The sequence below is a fragment of the Platalea leucorodia genome (assembly GCF_965183815.1).
Source record: "Platalea leucorodia genome assembly, chromosome: 1".
NCBI lineage: Eukaryota > Metazoa > Chordata > Aves > Pelecaniformes > Threskiornithidae > Platalea > Platalea leucorodia.
The window spans coordinates 46,330,603-46,346,436 of NC_138823.1; the positions used below are offsets into that span (position 1 = coordinate 46,330,603).

General features: G+C 41.0%; 1 protein-coding gene across 2 annotated transcripts in view; it reads right to left on the bottom strand.

The window, feature by feature from the left end:
* UBE2V2 (ubiquitin conjugating enzyme E2 V2) overlaps positions 1–9,694 on the bottom strand; it is a 29,818-nt gene extending 20,124 nt beyond the window's left edge. For both annotated transcript variants that reach the window (XM_082309190.1, XM_082309189.1), the window contains exon 1: positions 9,637–9,694. In XM_082309190.1, coding sequence (XP_082165316.1) covers positions 9,637–9,652 — 16 coding nt within the window. In that variant the 5' untranslated portion in view covers positions 9,653–9,694. The remainder of the gene's footprint in view (positions 1–9,636) is intronic.
* Positions 9,695–15,834: the final 6,140 nt, after the last annotated feature.

Sequence of the window (15,834 nt, forward strand, 5' to 3'; positions counted from 1 at the left end):
ATATAGCTTACATTAAGAAGGCTAATGAGAAACCATGTTAATACAGCAGAAGCCTCAGTCATTTATTGCAACCCAGCATGCACATTTTGGATGAGGGAAAAAGGTCTGGAGGGGTGTAGGGGTATTTATATCTTTAGGGTAGGGCACAAACAGTAGTGTTTAGAAAAACCCAGTAATTTCATTGAAGACAGAACACAGATTTACAGAAGCAGATTTTTCCCCCCTTACTTTCAATTTCATTATGCATATTCATAAGACACTGTCAGTTATCTACTAGCAATAATAACTGAAAATGATAAATTCTAAACAGAATGATATTTGCACCTTGACCTGCTTTTTCAGTAGTAGTTCTAGTTGCACTGTGTTAAAATTTGCATTTAATACAACTTAAGCTGCTCCATCTCATACTTTTGGTTCAGCTGCCAAATACAGTACAACAGGTCTTCAAAGGAAAACAGAACTTACTTTATACTTGCACGTTTAGGGGCAGGCAGACTACTAACTCAGAAATGAAAGGCCATAAGCACAAGGATGGTCCACTGCCTGTCAGCTCCCACTTTCAAGGCTGAGCACACCTCAGAAGCATTTGGTGGTACCAAATTCTTTCATTTTCCTTTCACATACATCTTACCAGCTGCACTCACAAAATAGAGGACGTTGTATATAGTAATGGACAGCCTCACAAGGAAGGAGAGGTGGTAATACCAGTTTGCCTTACAAGGCCCCAGTTTACATTTAATTAAAAAAAAAAAAAGTATATTTAGACACCAGAAAATCTTAATAAAGCTTTCAATATATGAACAATGTTAAAGTTTATTTAGTTTGGGGGGTGTGACGGGAAGAAATTAATTTCTACAGATCTAGGCGTTAGTAGTTGGGATGTCATAAACACGTCTCATTTACAAACACACATTAAAATGGCTTAAACCACAAATCTTGATGCTGGAGTAAGAGATCTCAGCATATCAAAATGGCAAAAGCGACATCAGTTTATTCAATGTGTTACACTTGCTGTTGGTTTCACAGTAAGAACAACAAGACCTCGAACTTGACTTCTCCAGCAGAGTGAGCATTCCAAATGCCTAACTCCATAGGAAAAAGTCTGTGCAATTTTAGGTTTCATTAATTATGTTTAAGTGTGATAAATTACTGGCAGAACAAGTAGCTCCATTATCAAGGCATCTTCACCGAAGAAGTCCTCCTTTCTTTTCTCTTATCCTGCCTCTTAGGTAACCAGAAGGAAGTGAGCTAACTGCTCCTAGTAATTTCAAGTTCTACCAATTCTGCTCAATAATTCATCAGATTATTTACTGAAGGCAGCCTTGTGGACAGGACTCTTCCTGTGATGGTCAACATCCTCCAGGAAAATATTATATCTGTTTAGTTTTTATTCACTTCTAACCACGCTCATGGCCGTTCCTCTCTCCCTTCCTTCCCTGCTCCCCACTGTCACCCCTTTCCACTTACTCACCTTTCTCAGAAGAGCAGCAGACAGGGAGATGTGGCTGCCATTAACTACCTGATTCATCAGAGCTGCTCCACCCTCTGACCAGCATCCATGGAGACACCATTTCTCACAAATCCCAGCAAGTTTTTTCCATTCTGCACCATCTCTCCTTACCAAGGTTCATGCCTCACTGAAAACCTCCATTCCCTATCCCCTGCAGTCCAACTTCCAAATGCCCTCTTCACTCTCCTGGTTTTTTATATAGCAACAATATCCTAAATGTCCTAAAGTTGTACAAGGTACAACAGTAAAGAAGCATTAAGAGCCATCATATGTATGTCAGTGAGCTGAAGCTCACAGAGTAGGTAAGACTGGATACATGCACACACAGAATATTGTCCAGATCTGAGAGAAACTCCAACTGGACTCAACGTTCTTAGCAAGGATGCAACAACAGCTACAATTTGTTTCAGTCTATCTTTGCATTTTCATGCAAATACAATCATCCTGAGCACAGCTGCTGGCACAGAATTACTAATGGTGCTCATATAAATTGCACTAATGAAGAAGCTTGCTCCAGTACAAAAACAAATGTTAGACTACAAAACAGCGAAGGCATAAGCAAGCTTAGTGGGAAAAAAAAAAAAAAAAAAAAAAAAAAAAACACCACCTTGAAAAGCTCCCACACAAGTTTTAAGTCATTAAAATACCTCATCCAAAAAACCCTCAAAAAATAGTTATCGCACCAATAGAAAACTATAGTATAAAAACCACTGAACTAGATTGCAGTCCTAAAAGAAAATTGGTGTAAATTGCTTAAAACTGTTTTTACAAATTTGCACCAATATTAATGGCATAAATTTATCAGTCTATATTATAGCTAAGTGCAAGTTTTTTTGTTATAAATAAGATCACTCTTAACTCAGAGTTTAGTTATGTCAGACACTGCATATCCAGTTGTGCCTAACCATAAAAAAAATCCCAAACATACAGGACTTAAACAGTTAAGTCACTAAACAGCTCATCAATTGACATCCAAGCTGTTTTGGTGAAGGGTGGAAAGGCATAGGCTGACTATGGTTTAAAAGTTAACTGTTTATAGGCAACCACTGAATGAAACACAGATGAGATATTAAATGGTTCAACTATCTTCCCGTATGTTTTAGTATATGAAGTGATAGATTACAAAAAATGACACATTGTGATGCTTATCAAATTCAGAATTTTATTACTATTTCAATTTTATACAAAACAATGTAAGGCAGTAAGCCAGTAAAGAGGGTTTAGAAAAGATACCTGTTACTTCAAAAACCACCAGCAATATTAGTTGTGATTTAACAGTCTAAGGCATCAAGATTTTATTAGACAAATAAATCTTCCCAATTTCTCTCCTCAGAAGCTAAAAAACCACCCTGTTTAGTACAAATTAACCTCACTATTAAAAACAAAGCTATATAAAGGCATGAAAGGCTAAAGAAAAGGTATAATGGCAAGTAGGCTCAATTTTTGAAAGTTTCGTTTTAAACCTGAGATTGTGTTGGCAGAGAGGAAAAAGGATTTCAAATACATATTTTTTAAGCCATCTTTTAAAGCACGAGGACATGAAAAAAAAAATTGTTTCAGATAAAGGGACAGGAAAAGTGGGAGACTAAAGGAACCCAGCAAAGGCCAATACATCTTGTCACGAAATGGCTTTCACAGGGTCTGCTTTAACAGCAAGAATACAATGTGTGACCCAGATAGCAAGAGTAGCATCAAGGATTTAGTTTAGCAAAGCTGTAAAGCTGTCTAAAACGGGTTACAAGTCATTGATTAGCAAACAGTTATTCTAAGACTTGCATGAAGGTCCTTTCCAACATGACTCAGCACCCTCCCACAGTCCAAAACATATTCTTTATCGATGTAAAACAAATAACGTAATACGTTGTTATCCTTCCAGTTTTACATATAAGCATACACTTATGGATATGATCAGCAAGTGTACTAATCACCACATATTTAATAACAAGAGCTGCCATTAAATTATCTTCCTACATTATTTTTGTGACAGTCATATTTCAGCCTGCTATCTTCAATACGCTGTATCTCAAAAGTTCAAATTATTTAATATTTACTTGATCATATATTCCACTTCAGTGAGAAGAAAGCAAGCTTACAATTTCTTCCTTAAAAAAGTTCTGTTATATGAATAAAACTGGACACTTCACTAAGACTATACTGGCATCCTGAGTAAAGGACACTATTTTTACATGTATTGGGAAAAATGTTTTTGATTTACTCAAACAAACTTCAAATGCACTTAACTATCCAGTTATAGTCACAAATACAATGAAAAGAAGTGATTTCTTCTTTGTACAGTTTAAATGTCTAATGCAACAACTTTTTGAAAAGGGGATACTGAGTCTATCTAGATGTTAGAAACCATTTTTCTGACAATTTTTTTTTAATCTAGTTGAAGTTTCTGATCCTTCTGAAATAAAGGATTAATGAATCTGAGACCTCTGAAGTTCTAAATGTTGAAGGTTCCATTTGTTCCAAAATGCTAACTAGAAATGATTTAGTCACGTACTTAAAGCACCACACATTTTTGAAAAGGCTGTGAAACAGAAGCTCATGTTATTCAGAACCAGTCTGACAGCTTCACAGTCATAAGTTTTTGCACTGATGTACAGATTTTATTCAAAATATTGTTTGAATTATATCTCATTAGTGCCTTCCAAATGACAAATACAAAGAAAAACACTCCTTTGGGCAGCATAGCATATAGCAAAACCCTTCTGAGTACAGCTTAAATAAAGCCTATCTTGAATGCTTTCCCAATAGCACCTTCTTGTCTTTCCACAATCCGTGCTGAGGTTCCCACAGGCTAGTTGAGACAGCAAGACAACAAAACCTAAATGACATGACCAGCTGAAGCTGATCTAGTACTTTACACAAAATTTTGGTCAGGATGAAGTACAAGCCATAGTCTTGGAAAAACCATGTTAAGAGTAGGGAGAAAGAGACTGAAGGGTCTGTCAACAAAACGAGGCTGAACAGTTTCACAGCATGGACTTAACACTGCCTTTGGAAAAATCTTTCATAAGGCAAAACACAGACACTAACAAATATGTATGTAATTCAACTCCACCAACTACTCATAAGAATCGGAAATCTAATTCTCACACATGAGAAGCCTTCTCATCTGTGCTTAGATTTATAGTATGGACCATCTGCCTCTAACTGCTGAAAGGCATATCCTTCTGAAACTGTGTGTGTTGTATCTTCATCCAGGCTAAAATTTTCCAGGATTGTACAGAACAGTTCAGATAATGGGCTTTAATACTATGTATGCCTGATAAGATCCTTGAATTTCAAACTCTTAAACAAATAGAAGATTACAAAGTAGGCCACTTTTTTATCTCAGAAGTAAGGTGTTTAGCCTGTGAGCATACTCTTACACAGCTACTGTGGCAGAAAGGCTTAAGTTGGGGCTTGTATTTAAAGACAGAGTTGTAAAACACCAGCAACAAAGAAAGGAAAATGGTACGGGCAAAGCTCCGAGAAGAAACAGAGTGTCTTGCCTATATATGCCACAAAGTTGGACAGAACTGATAGTCTATATATGGCTTAAAAGTCATTTGTAAGCTAGATTGTTCTCAACCCAGCTGAAGCACATCTGAATTATTTGTGGCTTGCCAAGATGTTTTTAAGCAGGCAGAACAATCACAGTTGCAATTCCTTGTGCATAGGACAGGACGGAAAAATGCCCCAGTGTGTGAGTGCTTGCTGCCTCACAGAATACAGTATTTTACTTCTTTTGTTTTGTCTGATTACTTGCAGCTTCAAGAAGTCTCCGCTTACAGAGCTAACATTATAAATACACAGAACAAACTTCTAAGACTGCAAAATTCTAAACAGCTTTTAAACTGACTTCTCAGGTTCTGGATAAGTGAACAATGTGATGGATAACAGAGAAAAGGGGAGGGAGTAATACATTCTTGAAGGTAAAACATACTAGATAAAAAAATAGGCAACTATTTCCTCCACAAGGAAGAAAAAAGAGGGAGGAAACAGGCATCCAACAGGTCAGAGGAAAAGAGAAGCCTACCTGTGCCAAGTTTAACACACAAGTTTTCTAGATACTATGCTTAAATTATACCATCTCCTATATGGAAATAAATAGTCTTTAAAACATGACTTCTACATCCCGCTTATGAATAAATTCCTTTATTACTTCTCTGAATGGCTCTTAATATCTATGAGTGCTTAGACCGGGTATGGTGATCCATCAATCTCTATCCCACTAAGCACGGAACACACAGATATCAATTCGATTTGGATCAGAGAAGAACTGCAAAGGATTTAAGGGAAAGTACTACGAAACCCTATCTCACATTATGGAATCCTTTTCAACGAAGGATTTTAGGAAAAAAAAGCTTTAAAAACAAAACACCAATAACGAAAACCCCAGTCACCAGGAAAGATACAGTCAGTCCTTGCTTCACAGCTCAGGGAGTTAGACTGAATCCACTCAAGACCACTTCCAGCCCTTCATTTTTAATATCAGCCTCCTTACAGCTGCAGTCATGCACACTTAGAACAGCTTCCATCACCACTAAATGTTTGCAAACAGAAATAAAAAACAAAGTTAAGAAAACAAGGCACTGACCCTGAGCATTGTGCCATTTCTATTCAAAGAATCCATCATACATAAATTCAAAGGGAAAGATATTTTTGCATGGGCAACATAAATAACACGAAGAAGCCGATTCATCCTTAAAGATTAGAATATCTGGAAATGAGAAGTATGGACTTTACAGAAAAAATGCTTGTTTGGGATCTAGCTGTGCTCCTTCAAAGACATTAAACACACTTTCAAAAAAGGTTGCTTGTGACTACGTACTAGAAGTAAATCTGGAATCTCACATATAATTGCTGACTGTAGATCAGTTGATTTTTTTCGCGAGTGCACAGTTTCAGCAAACCAAGGGGAATTTTCATTAACTTAGCCCTATTCACCCTCCCTCAAGCTACTGAAGCCCTCAGTTGAAGAGGAAGGAGACAAAAGCCTTTAGCAGCCCATAGTTAGAATACAGCATAGACATTGCTGCCTTAATTCTCATCTTTTCACACGTAAGTTCTAACCATTTAGTGACATGATCACTGCTTTTAGGAAACATTCATATTTTAGACAGATCTATCTATATCCTATACATGTAAGGTAATCTTAAGTAAAACCCAAATTATGGAAATGCAGAAATTAACTCCTGAATCAACTCCTTTTAATGATGTTACTGATTGGTTTCTTTTTGTCAAATTACATAGGAGATTTTAAATGGTATGCTTTGATAAATTATTTCTTTTAACCTGAAACTATGTTTAATTACATCTTCTGCTCTGTATTTTCAAAGAGATTAATAGAAGGACTCTCCAGCTAACCAATATGAAATTGGCTGATTATATCAACAATAGCTGTTCTCTTCATTTAAAAAATTGACTTCTTTTTCCTCAGACCTCCAGCAGTACCCACACAACAACCTGGGTCCAGCTTGAAGCAGAAGGAGTTGCACTGTCGCAAGATTAATCAAACTGCAGCTTACAAATGTCCATTGCTAGGACATCCAATATCTACATGTAAAATTTGTCAATATAGGTGATTTTTAGAAAGCAAGTAAGATACTTGTTCAACGACAATATAACCCTGAGATACACAGCTTCTTTAGCACACATTAAACACTTATTTTCAAACTAAATTATCTGTTGTTAAAGGCATGTAATTTTTTACGTGATTGTTCAAAGAACTAGTAAGCCCATGAAATTAATTTCTGGGATAAAACTAAGACAGTTCATCTGAGTGAAAGTTTTGCTGTTGACTTCCTTGGGGCTAGAATTTCATTCCAGGACTTCATGCAACCAAAACATCCATTTTTTTCTGAAATAAATAAGGATTAAGTTGAACTTTACAGCAAGATCAGATCAAAGCCACAGAGCTAGGTAGAGTTAAATCTTATGTCTATAGCAAATCATTACCTTCACTCCCCCACAAATAAGTACAACATAGCTTCCTGGCAGGAGCAGTTCTTTTGGGTGAAGTCTTAAAAATCTAAATCTCTGCATACTACATGGAAAGAACAAAACAAACACACACTCCCCCCTCAAATCTATACATATACCAATAAAAAGCCAACAGTATTTTCTCCACAGGTGTAAGTATTTTGCTTTAGAAGCCCTGACTAATTTTCCCAGCAGTTCTGTTGATGATTCTGTCTGCTCGCTTCATTTTACTAAAACTATATCACTTCTTGAACAATGCATACATGCAATACTAGCACTTTACATTGTTTGGAGCAGATACATGTATAAATAGTTTTCCACATCTCCCACTTTTTTTGAACTTTAGGTGTGGCTATATTTCTGTGACAAAAACAACAGTACTGAGTAAGTGCATATAGGAGATTTTAAAATATCACATGTAAGGCTGTGAAGAGCATTTACAGCAGTAAAACTAAGAAAGTTTAGTAAAAAAAAAATTCTTCTTATAGAGTTGAATGTTCTGTAGGAAGAAAATAGCTTTTTTTACTACGTAAGTTTTTAGTAACTGATATTCTACAACAGCCAGACTGAATGGACTGTGATGCCAAACGCCAATACTCAATATACATGACCTAAAACAACTGTACTTCCTGTGCATTACAGAAAATCCCAGGCCAGGGCCCAGACATATGCTGAAGTCTTTGAAAGTTGCTGCATAATAAAATGAATAATAAAATCCTTTTAAACTTAGGCACCAGGAAGTAAGTCAATAAATTTTAACAAAATAAAATGCAGTAATCCATAGCCATGTAAATACTTAAGTTTCTCTAACATATCCATTCTAGCTCAGTTTATCATAGGCAACAATATATCTTTTTGGACTGCTCTTTCACAGTTGCAAGAGCTGCTCTATGCCTCAATTTGTTGCAACCTTTCCAAATTCCACTCCATAAATCCCACATCCCCAAAGTCACACTACCAAGTGGAAAGGACTCTCCTACCCAAGAAATCTGCCCAAGCTCTCCCCACAGAATCAACAGTAAGGTACCAAGACCAGTTTCAATACACAGGAGTTTCTTCTGTTTTGTTATAGTCTCAATCCCTCAATGATCCAGTGGATTGGGAGCAGAAATAAATTAGTGGCCAACATTCAGCCTAGACTGACCACTGAAGTCAATTCATTCCTCTGTCCTGAGCTCTGTCAGTCTCACTTACAGAGTCTCAGGGGTGAGAGAAGGGGAAATGAGGCCCTGAGGACTTCAGCTTTTTGTACTGGGGAAAGGTCTTTTTATATTTCAAGCTTCTCATGAAATGAAACTGAGACAGCATAATTGTGCTTCTTAAACTTCTGCATTTAGTATTCGAAGCAATATTCTTGTCCCTTTCTTTGCCACTGCCTTCCACAATATTCTGCCATGCAAATGCTCATCACATGCTATACTGGTTATTGATATGGGATTCCTGGGATGACTTGCAGCTCTTTGCCCTTCCATTTGCCTATACAAGAGACCCTTTGGCTCCAACGGCTATCTACCGAAAAGGAGCAAAATGCTTCACTCCTCTTTCCTACCATGCTGCAGTCACCACCAAACTGAAGTATCTTTGCCCCAAAACACAACACAGGCCTGACCCCTTTCCCCCTGCATCCAGAGGGGAAAGAGAAAATCCTTGATTTTAGATACTACTATGCCACGACTTCTATACTCACCAGGTGGTACACTGGTACAAACCTTTAGTACAAATCTCTTTCCTCCAGCATTTTTACCAGGCTAGTGACATCTCCTCCCTTCCCTATTTGCACACGCATCTATCCATTCCTGTCTCTCAGCAGATAAAAGTCTTTTCTTCTCCAGCACCCCACTACGTTCATTACAGAAACCGGAGCCCTTTCTCCCACCATTCACCCCGCAGGCCAGGCTCTCGCAGGGGTGTCCCTGCCCTACAGGCGGGAGGGATCGTGCCTGGAGCATAACCTGGCCCGGCGCCCCTGTAGCTTCGCCTTCCCCCTGTCAGAAGACACCTCCTCCCCACTCCTGTCGCTCCCGTCAGAGGCAGCTCGCCCCCCGCCCCCCTCAAGGAGACCCCTCCGGCCCTTGCGGGGCGCCTCCCGAGGACGAGCCCAACGCCCCGCTCTCCCGCCCCAGCCCCGGGCCCACCGAGCCCCCCTCACAGACCTGTGGATCCAGCCATCTTGTCCAAACCCCCCCCACCGGTCCGGGCCTGCACGCGACGCCCGTCACTTCCGCTTGACGCAGCGCGTCACTTCCCACAGGGCAACCGCAGCGCTGGAGCGCGGAGGCGCGCGCGGGAAAGGCACGGGGCGGGGGAGCGCGCGAGCGGCGGGGGCGGAGCGAAGGGGAGGGGGCGGGGCTGCCAGCGCAGGCTCCCCCTCCGGGCGCCGCCGAGGGGAGGCCGGAGCTGCCGGGGCGGCCCCGGGCGCCGACGCCCCTGCCCGGGAACCACGGCCGCCGGCCGGCAGCGCCTCTCGGTCCTGCTGGCAGGTACCAAAGAGCAGCTTCCCCGGCAGGGAGCCCGCGCGTCCCGGGGACGCGAGGGAAACGCTCGGCAGAGCCCCCTGAGGGCCTACGGAGGGCGAGCGCACCTGAAACGGGGCGAGTTCGGAAACCGGCGCCGGTGGCTGCGGGAGGCGAGGAGATCGCTTCAGCGAGGCCCCGCAGCCCGAGCGCTGGGCCGCTGCGGGCAGCGGTTCCTCGCAAAAACGGCTGTCCTGCACCGACCTCGCTACCCAGCGACGACACCCACGTCCTCTTCTCGACATCCCACCCTGTTTTAGAAATACGCGTCATTCTTTGCTTTGCTGTTTATAAAGAGGAATTATCACGTTCATTTACAGATTCCTCTGGTGGAGGTCAAAAAGCAAGGGTGCAAAACATTTTTCCTCCAGCTAACCTGAAACGCCTTCACCGACGAGGAGTCGCTGCCATCCCTGCACGTGCAACAGCCTGCCTCCCTTCACTTCTCCTCTGTCAGCTCACGGCAGATCAAAGGCTGCAGTTGCTATCTGTGCACACGTAAAAAATGATAAACCTACCATAGCTTTTAGTTCTTCCATTGATTTCTATTTCCTTTTATAAAGTTACTAGTTTTGACCAGATTTTTGAAACAGGAATAAGCAGGAGTTCCCATATTAACACCAACAGAAATACAAGGAAGCTTTTCAAGTACAGTGAAACTATTTCTTAAAGTGCATTTTCATGATCTGTGGAGCTTTCTGTTGTCGCAACAAGCTGATCATAGGGATTCTCTTCTGTAGCCTATTTCAATATTTCTTTTAGTGGAAACAGTAAGGAAACTGAAAAAAAGTCACAATATTTAAAGATTTTTCTCCTCTAACTATTGTAACATCCCTGGAGAAAATACCGTGGCCTCGAACAGAAGGAAATGCCACGTGAGTTGTCCCTCTTTTTCCTGTTCTTTGCGATCAAGAGCCAGAAAGGAGCACTACAGCTACCCAACGTCTGTGCGCTTATTTTTTTTAGAAGGATTCATCTGTCTTTTTTCGGTGATCCTACGCTAACGATGAACAGTACACCTGCCTGCCTTCCGAGATGTGATGCAAGTACGGCGGTAGGCTTACCAAACCAAAGCTGACTCGTATTCCGCGAGTCTCTGAAAGCACACAGCGGACTCCACAGCACACCTCTGCCTACACCCACCCACTAGATGTAGGTCCCATCTTATGGTTAATGGCAACAAAATATTACAATACTAATTGCAACCGCAGGAAATAAAGATAAAACAGGGGCCAAAAGGGAAAAAAAGCATAAGCTCGTTGGCCTTGGTGAGGAGCCCTGCACTCAATGACTAACAGCTATTTTGTTTCACTCTTCTGATGTTGTGGGAAGTTTACTGGGATAAAATGTATTTTTTTTGCAACATTGAACTTGAGGAAAAATACCAGACAACTAGAAGCTGAACAAATTCAAAGGTGTAAGTTCCTTTTCTTGCAAGCTACCAAGAGTTTACACATGGTAATGAAGTCACCTCTCACTCTTCAAAAAGAAGAGTTCTTTGAAACACAACTTCTCCTTTACAACTTGGTCAAAACAATCATTACAACAAAATCCTTTTATGAACTTTATTGTCAAACATCACAGAGCATCCCTGATGAGAAAGCTTAGCACTGCGGTGTGCTCAGCTCAGAAAATCAATGTATTGCAATCATGTTGTAGAATAAATTTATTTAAAAGAGAGTTGAGATTTTTGAGTGCAGATTCTACAGACGGCCCTCTTGCTGTAAAACACTGTCTCCAGAGTTGCCAGAATGATGGTTCCCAAGGTCTATCCCACCATTGCCAGAATGATGGTTCCCAAGCTCTATCCCACCCTTTCTAAGTAATATTTTGAACAAAGTACTGATAAAAAGACAAGTAAGAAACAATTATTTCCCTTTCTCAGACTACAACAAACAGAGACATAGGATAACGGTATCTTCCAGCAAGTTTAGTATAAACAAATTATTTTTTGCAGAATGAATAACTGACTTGTGTAACTCATTTAAGCACGATATTACAGAGGGCATAAATCTGCGTGAATGGCAATAATAATAAAAATCAAACAAAGCTGAATTCCCTCATGGTTCTTTACACAGAATATCGCTATGCAGCTTCTGACTCAGAAAGCACTGACAGACCCAGAGCAGTCACTCCCTTTGACACGGGGCTCTGGAAACTACTTACCCATCATCAAGTAATTTCCTCCCACAGGTAGTGCTTTTGGGGGCTAGGACGCTTGCCTCTCTCAATCCAGTAAATTCTTCACAAGATAATCTCCCTACAAAGCAGTGACATAAAACACCACATGGGATAAGAAAAAGCTCTTAGTAGTATTCATATCATGGCGCAGTTACAAGCCCTAACAGATAGAAGAGCCCTCTTATTGGAAGCTGGGCTCAAATGTAACAAACAGTCGTTAGTCTAGACAGCTTACAGTCAGAAGCCATAGTTCTGCCAGTGATAGCAGACTGCACCTGTACACAGCCTCAATGAATTCTCATTTCATCAGTGCACAACTTGTGTATGATTAGCTGAGAAGAGCAACATTGCTCATCCTCTTTAAAAGCACAGAAAGTGTCAGGTATTAAGCAATAACAGAGACCCAGAAAACACAGAAGCAATAATAATCACATAGAAAACTACTATAGAGTCTCATTCCAAGCAAATGGACATTTAAATCATTACCTGAGCCCAGAGAGGACTCCTGAAGACCCTAACACTTTTCTCTCTAATAGGCTTCATTTTAACAACAACTATCTAGCAGTCTTAAAGTTGCAATACCTCTTGTCTCTCTAATACGTGGAGAATTCAAAAGAAGTAAGCAAATGCAAATTCTACCCTATCCATCCAGAGGTTAACTGCTTTCTTGTCATGTCCTGAGGAGAATCTCCAAGCTCCCTTATCTTCTCCACAGCTGCTACTTGCACGTTCACGCAGCACAGTATCTCCTCCTTCCTTAACTTGAAACCCCAATTCATAATTTTTGTTTCTTGATTTCCATTTGTTTTAATATATGTACTCCCAAGATCTTGATTGCACAAATTCACTGTATTTATAGGAAGTACATTTTGCTCGTCTCCTCGTGCCGCCTCAACCTGGAAGTACAAGCAGTTAAATACCTGAATGACCTAGTAAGAAAATCAAATTAGAATAATAATAAAAAAAAATCTCATGAAGACTTAAAATGTGCAAGCATAAATTTACCGAGAAAATTTCCATGATATTTCACAGATGTGAAAATTCACAAGCAAAGGACATAATCTTGCTATCAGGAGTGACAGAGTTATAGAATATTCTAGCCCGCTGTTTCTAATAAATAGCCTACACAACCAAAACAGAACAAAAATAATGAGTATTACTCACAGAAGAAATACAGAATTATGTTTATTATACACTACACTATAATACCAAATATAAATTTAACTAATGAATGGAATCATAAACCAAAGATTTAAGGGCACATTAAAAAAATCCCTCATTTATTTTTCTCTGTAATTTGTTTGTGTCGTTTATTATTGTACTAAAACGTCAGTAAGTTTTGTTATTTCATGCAAGGATTATACTATTTCTCCCTGTATGCAAAAGAACAAACATATGAATCTGAAAAGAAAAAATGAAATATTTAAAACGTGTTAACTTTTTTTAATTACAATTCAGATTTCTTTACACCATTACACAAGAAAAATTAAGTACTAATAGGAAATATTTTCAAATGCTGTTTAGTTTCTAATGAAATAAATGTTGAAAACATACACTGGAGAATGCGGGCATCGATCCCGCTACCTCTCGCATGCTAAGCGAGCGCTCTACCATTTGAGCTAATTCCCCACTTGAAAAAAAACACTTTGAAACTTCGAGTTACACACTCTAGACCTACGGAGAACTACAACACAACCACTTTCACTTATAAATTCATTGTTTCTTGCTGAGTAATTCCTTCCATTCACCAATAACTGATTGAAACTCACGGCTGGAATCACGCGATACATCTTTCAGCATGTACACTACCAGAATAACCTTATTCATCTCTTTTGCAACACAAGTCTTTATTATTTAGCTGTTCTCATACACGAAGCTCTCCAAAAGATCAAGTCATTTACAAGAAACCAAATGTGTTATTGAAAAAAACCCCAACTTTTATTAACAACTGTTCCAAATTCAACAAGGAAACCCATGTTCTTTCCAATTTTCAAGGCATACACATGAAGAACCTGCTCCAGGAAATGTTTAATGAGTGAAAATATTATATGCCTGATTGAAACAGAGTTTTATAGTCAAAGCTCATACATATGTGTATACATATATAGACACACACACCCCCTCTTCGAAGGTGTCCGGCTTCTCTGGGGTGACAGAGTCAAGGGAAATGAAAACATATCTGTCTTTTCCTTATTTATTACCTTATTTTTCCCTATTTATTACCTCACCAAATGCACTTCCTTATAATTAATGCATTACTTTTAACAGCCTTAAAACACTGACTTTTTGAAAAACGCACACACACAAACACGACAAATGCTCGCATGACTTGACACAGAGCATAAACACTACATGACAGACAAGGAACACAATGATGTACGGTAATAAGCCATCTTTAACGTTTTAATTTTCACCTTTACTTGCCTACAGCAAGCACTTAACTCAAAATGCAGATCTAGAGAGGTAGTCACCTATCACTACTCAACTGGTATATCTGGAAAGAGCTTCCGATTGCACAAGTCCTCCTGCCGGTATTTGTCAGAAAGCCGGAGCAGTTACACCAGGTTAACCAACAGGCCCACCGCGACCCCGGCCCACTCGGGCCGCAGCCACCGCGACGTGCAGGAGGGCTGGCGCATGCGCAGCGCACTGTGTCCCCCCCCCGGCCAGGCCGGCCGCTGCCGCCAGGGGGCGGGCGAGGCCGCCGTGCTCCCCGCCGGCGCGGTCTGTCCGCTCCCCGCCGCCGCTGCGCGCCCCCCCCCGGCCTCGCCGACTGCCGCGCCCTGCCTGCGCTTGTTCCCCCGGAGCAGCCCTCTCCCCTTCCACAAACCCTCATCCTCGGCATTCCCGAATCGCCCTGCCACCCGCCCCTCTCCTCCATCCCCTCCTTCCCGCTGAAGCGCGGGCGCAAGGAGGGAGGGCTGTGACCCGGGGCCCAGCAGAGGCTCTCGACAGGCAGCCGCAAACTTGAGCTCAACCCCGATGCGAAGGAGCCTGTAACAACTCGCACACGCACCTCGTTGATCAACCAGGGCTTTTTCAAGCTCAACCAAACCCAGGCCCAGTTCCACTTCACAGCTTCCTCCTCCCCGTTGTTTAAACGGCAGAAGTCTCTCGGGTATCTCTCCGAGACATAAGCTTGCTACCGTGCATGGAGTGACATACCCAGCAAGAACCGGGACTCCGGTTCTCCGTAGGGTGAGCAGAGTTTACAAATTCTGCCTGGATTGACATAGTGTGCACTCGTGCCCTTCTCCATAAGCTCTAGGTACTCTTGCACATACAGCCAAATTATATAGCCCATAATTGGCCACGTGGTGACATCCTGACCATTGCTTAAACATCTTAATTTACAGATTGGATTGTTCTTGCTCTGTGTCGGCACTACACCGGACAACGACTCTTCCCTAAATTAAGCCGCATTTCTCATTCCACAGCAGAAGGGGAGGCGTTACTCACCCATCAAGTCTAAGTCAGGCTAAGGGGAAAGCAAACCAGCGTGAGCTGGGGTAAGATTGCCACCTGACTGGTTTCTAACTGGCCTGGCTTGTTTTCACATCGTCTTCTGATGACGCTGAACCCGCTGGTTTATGTATGTTAGCCCTGACACGTGACAGATGGCTTGGAGCTACGGTACATACACCTTCAGTTCTTCTG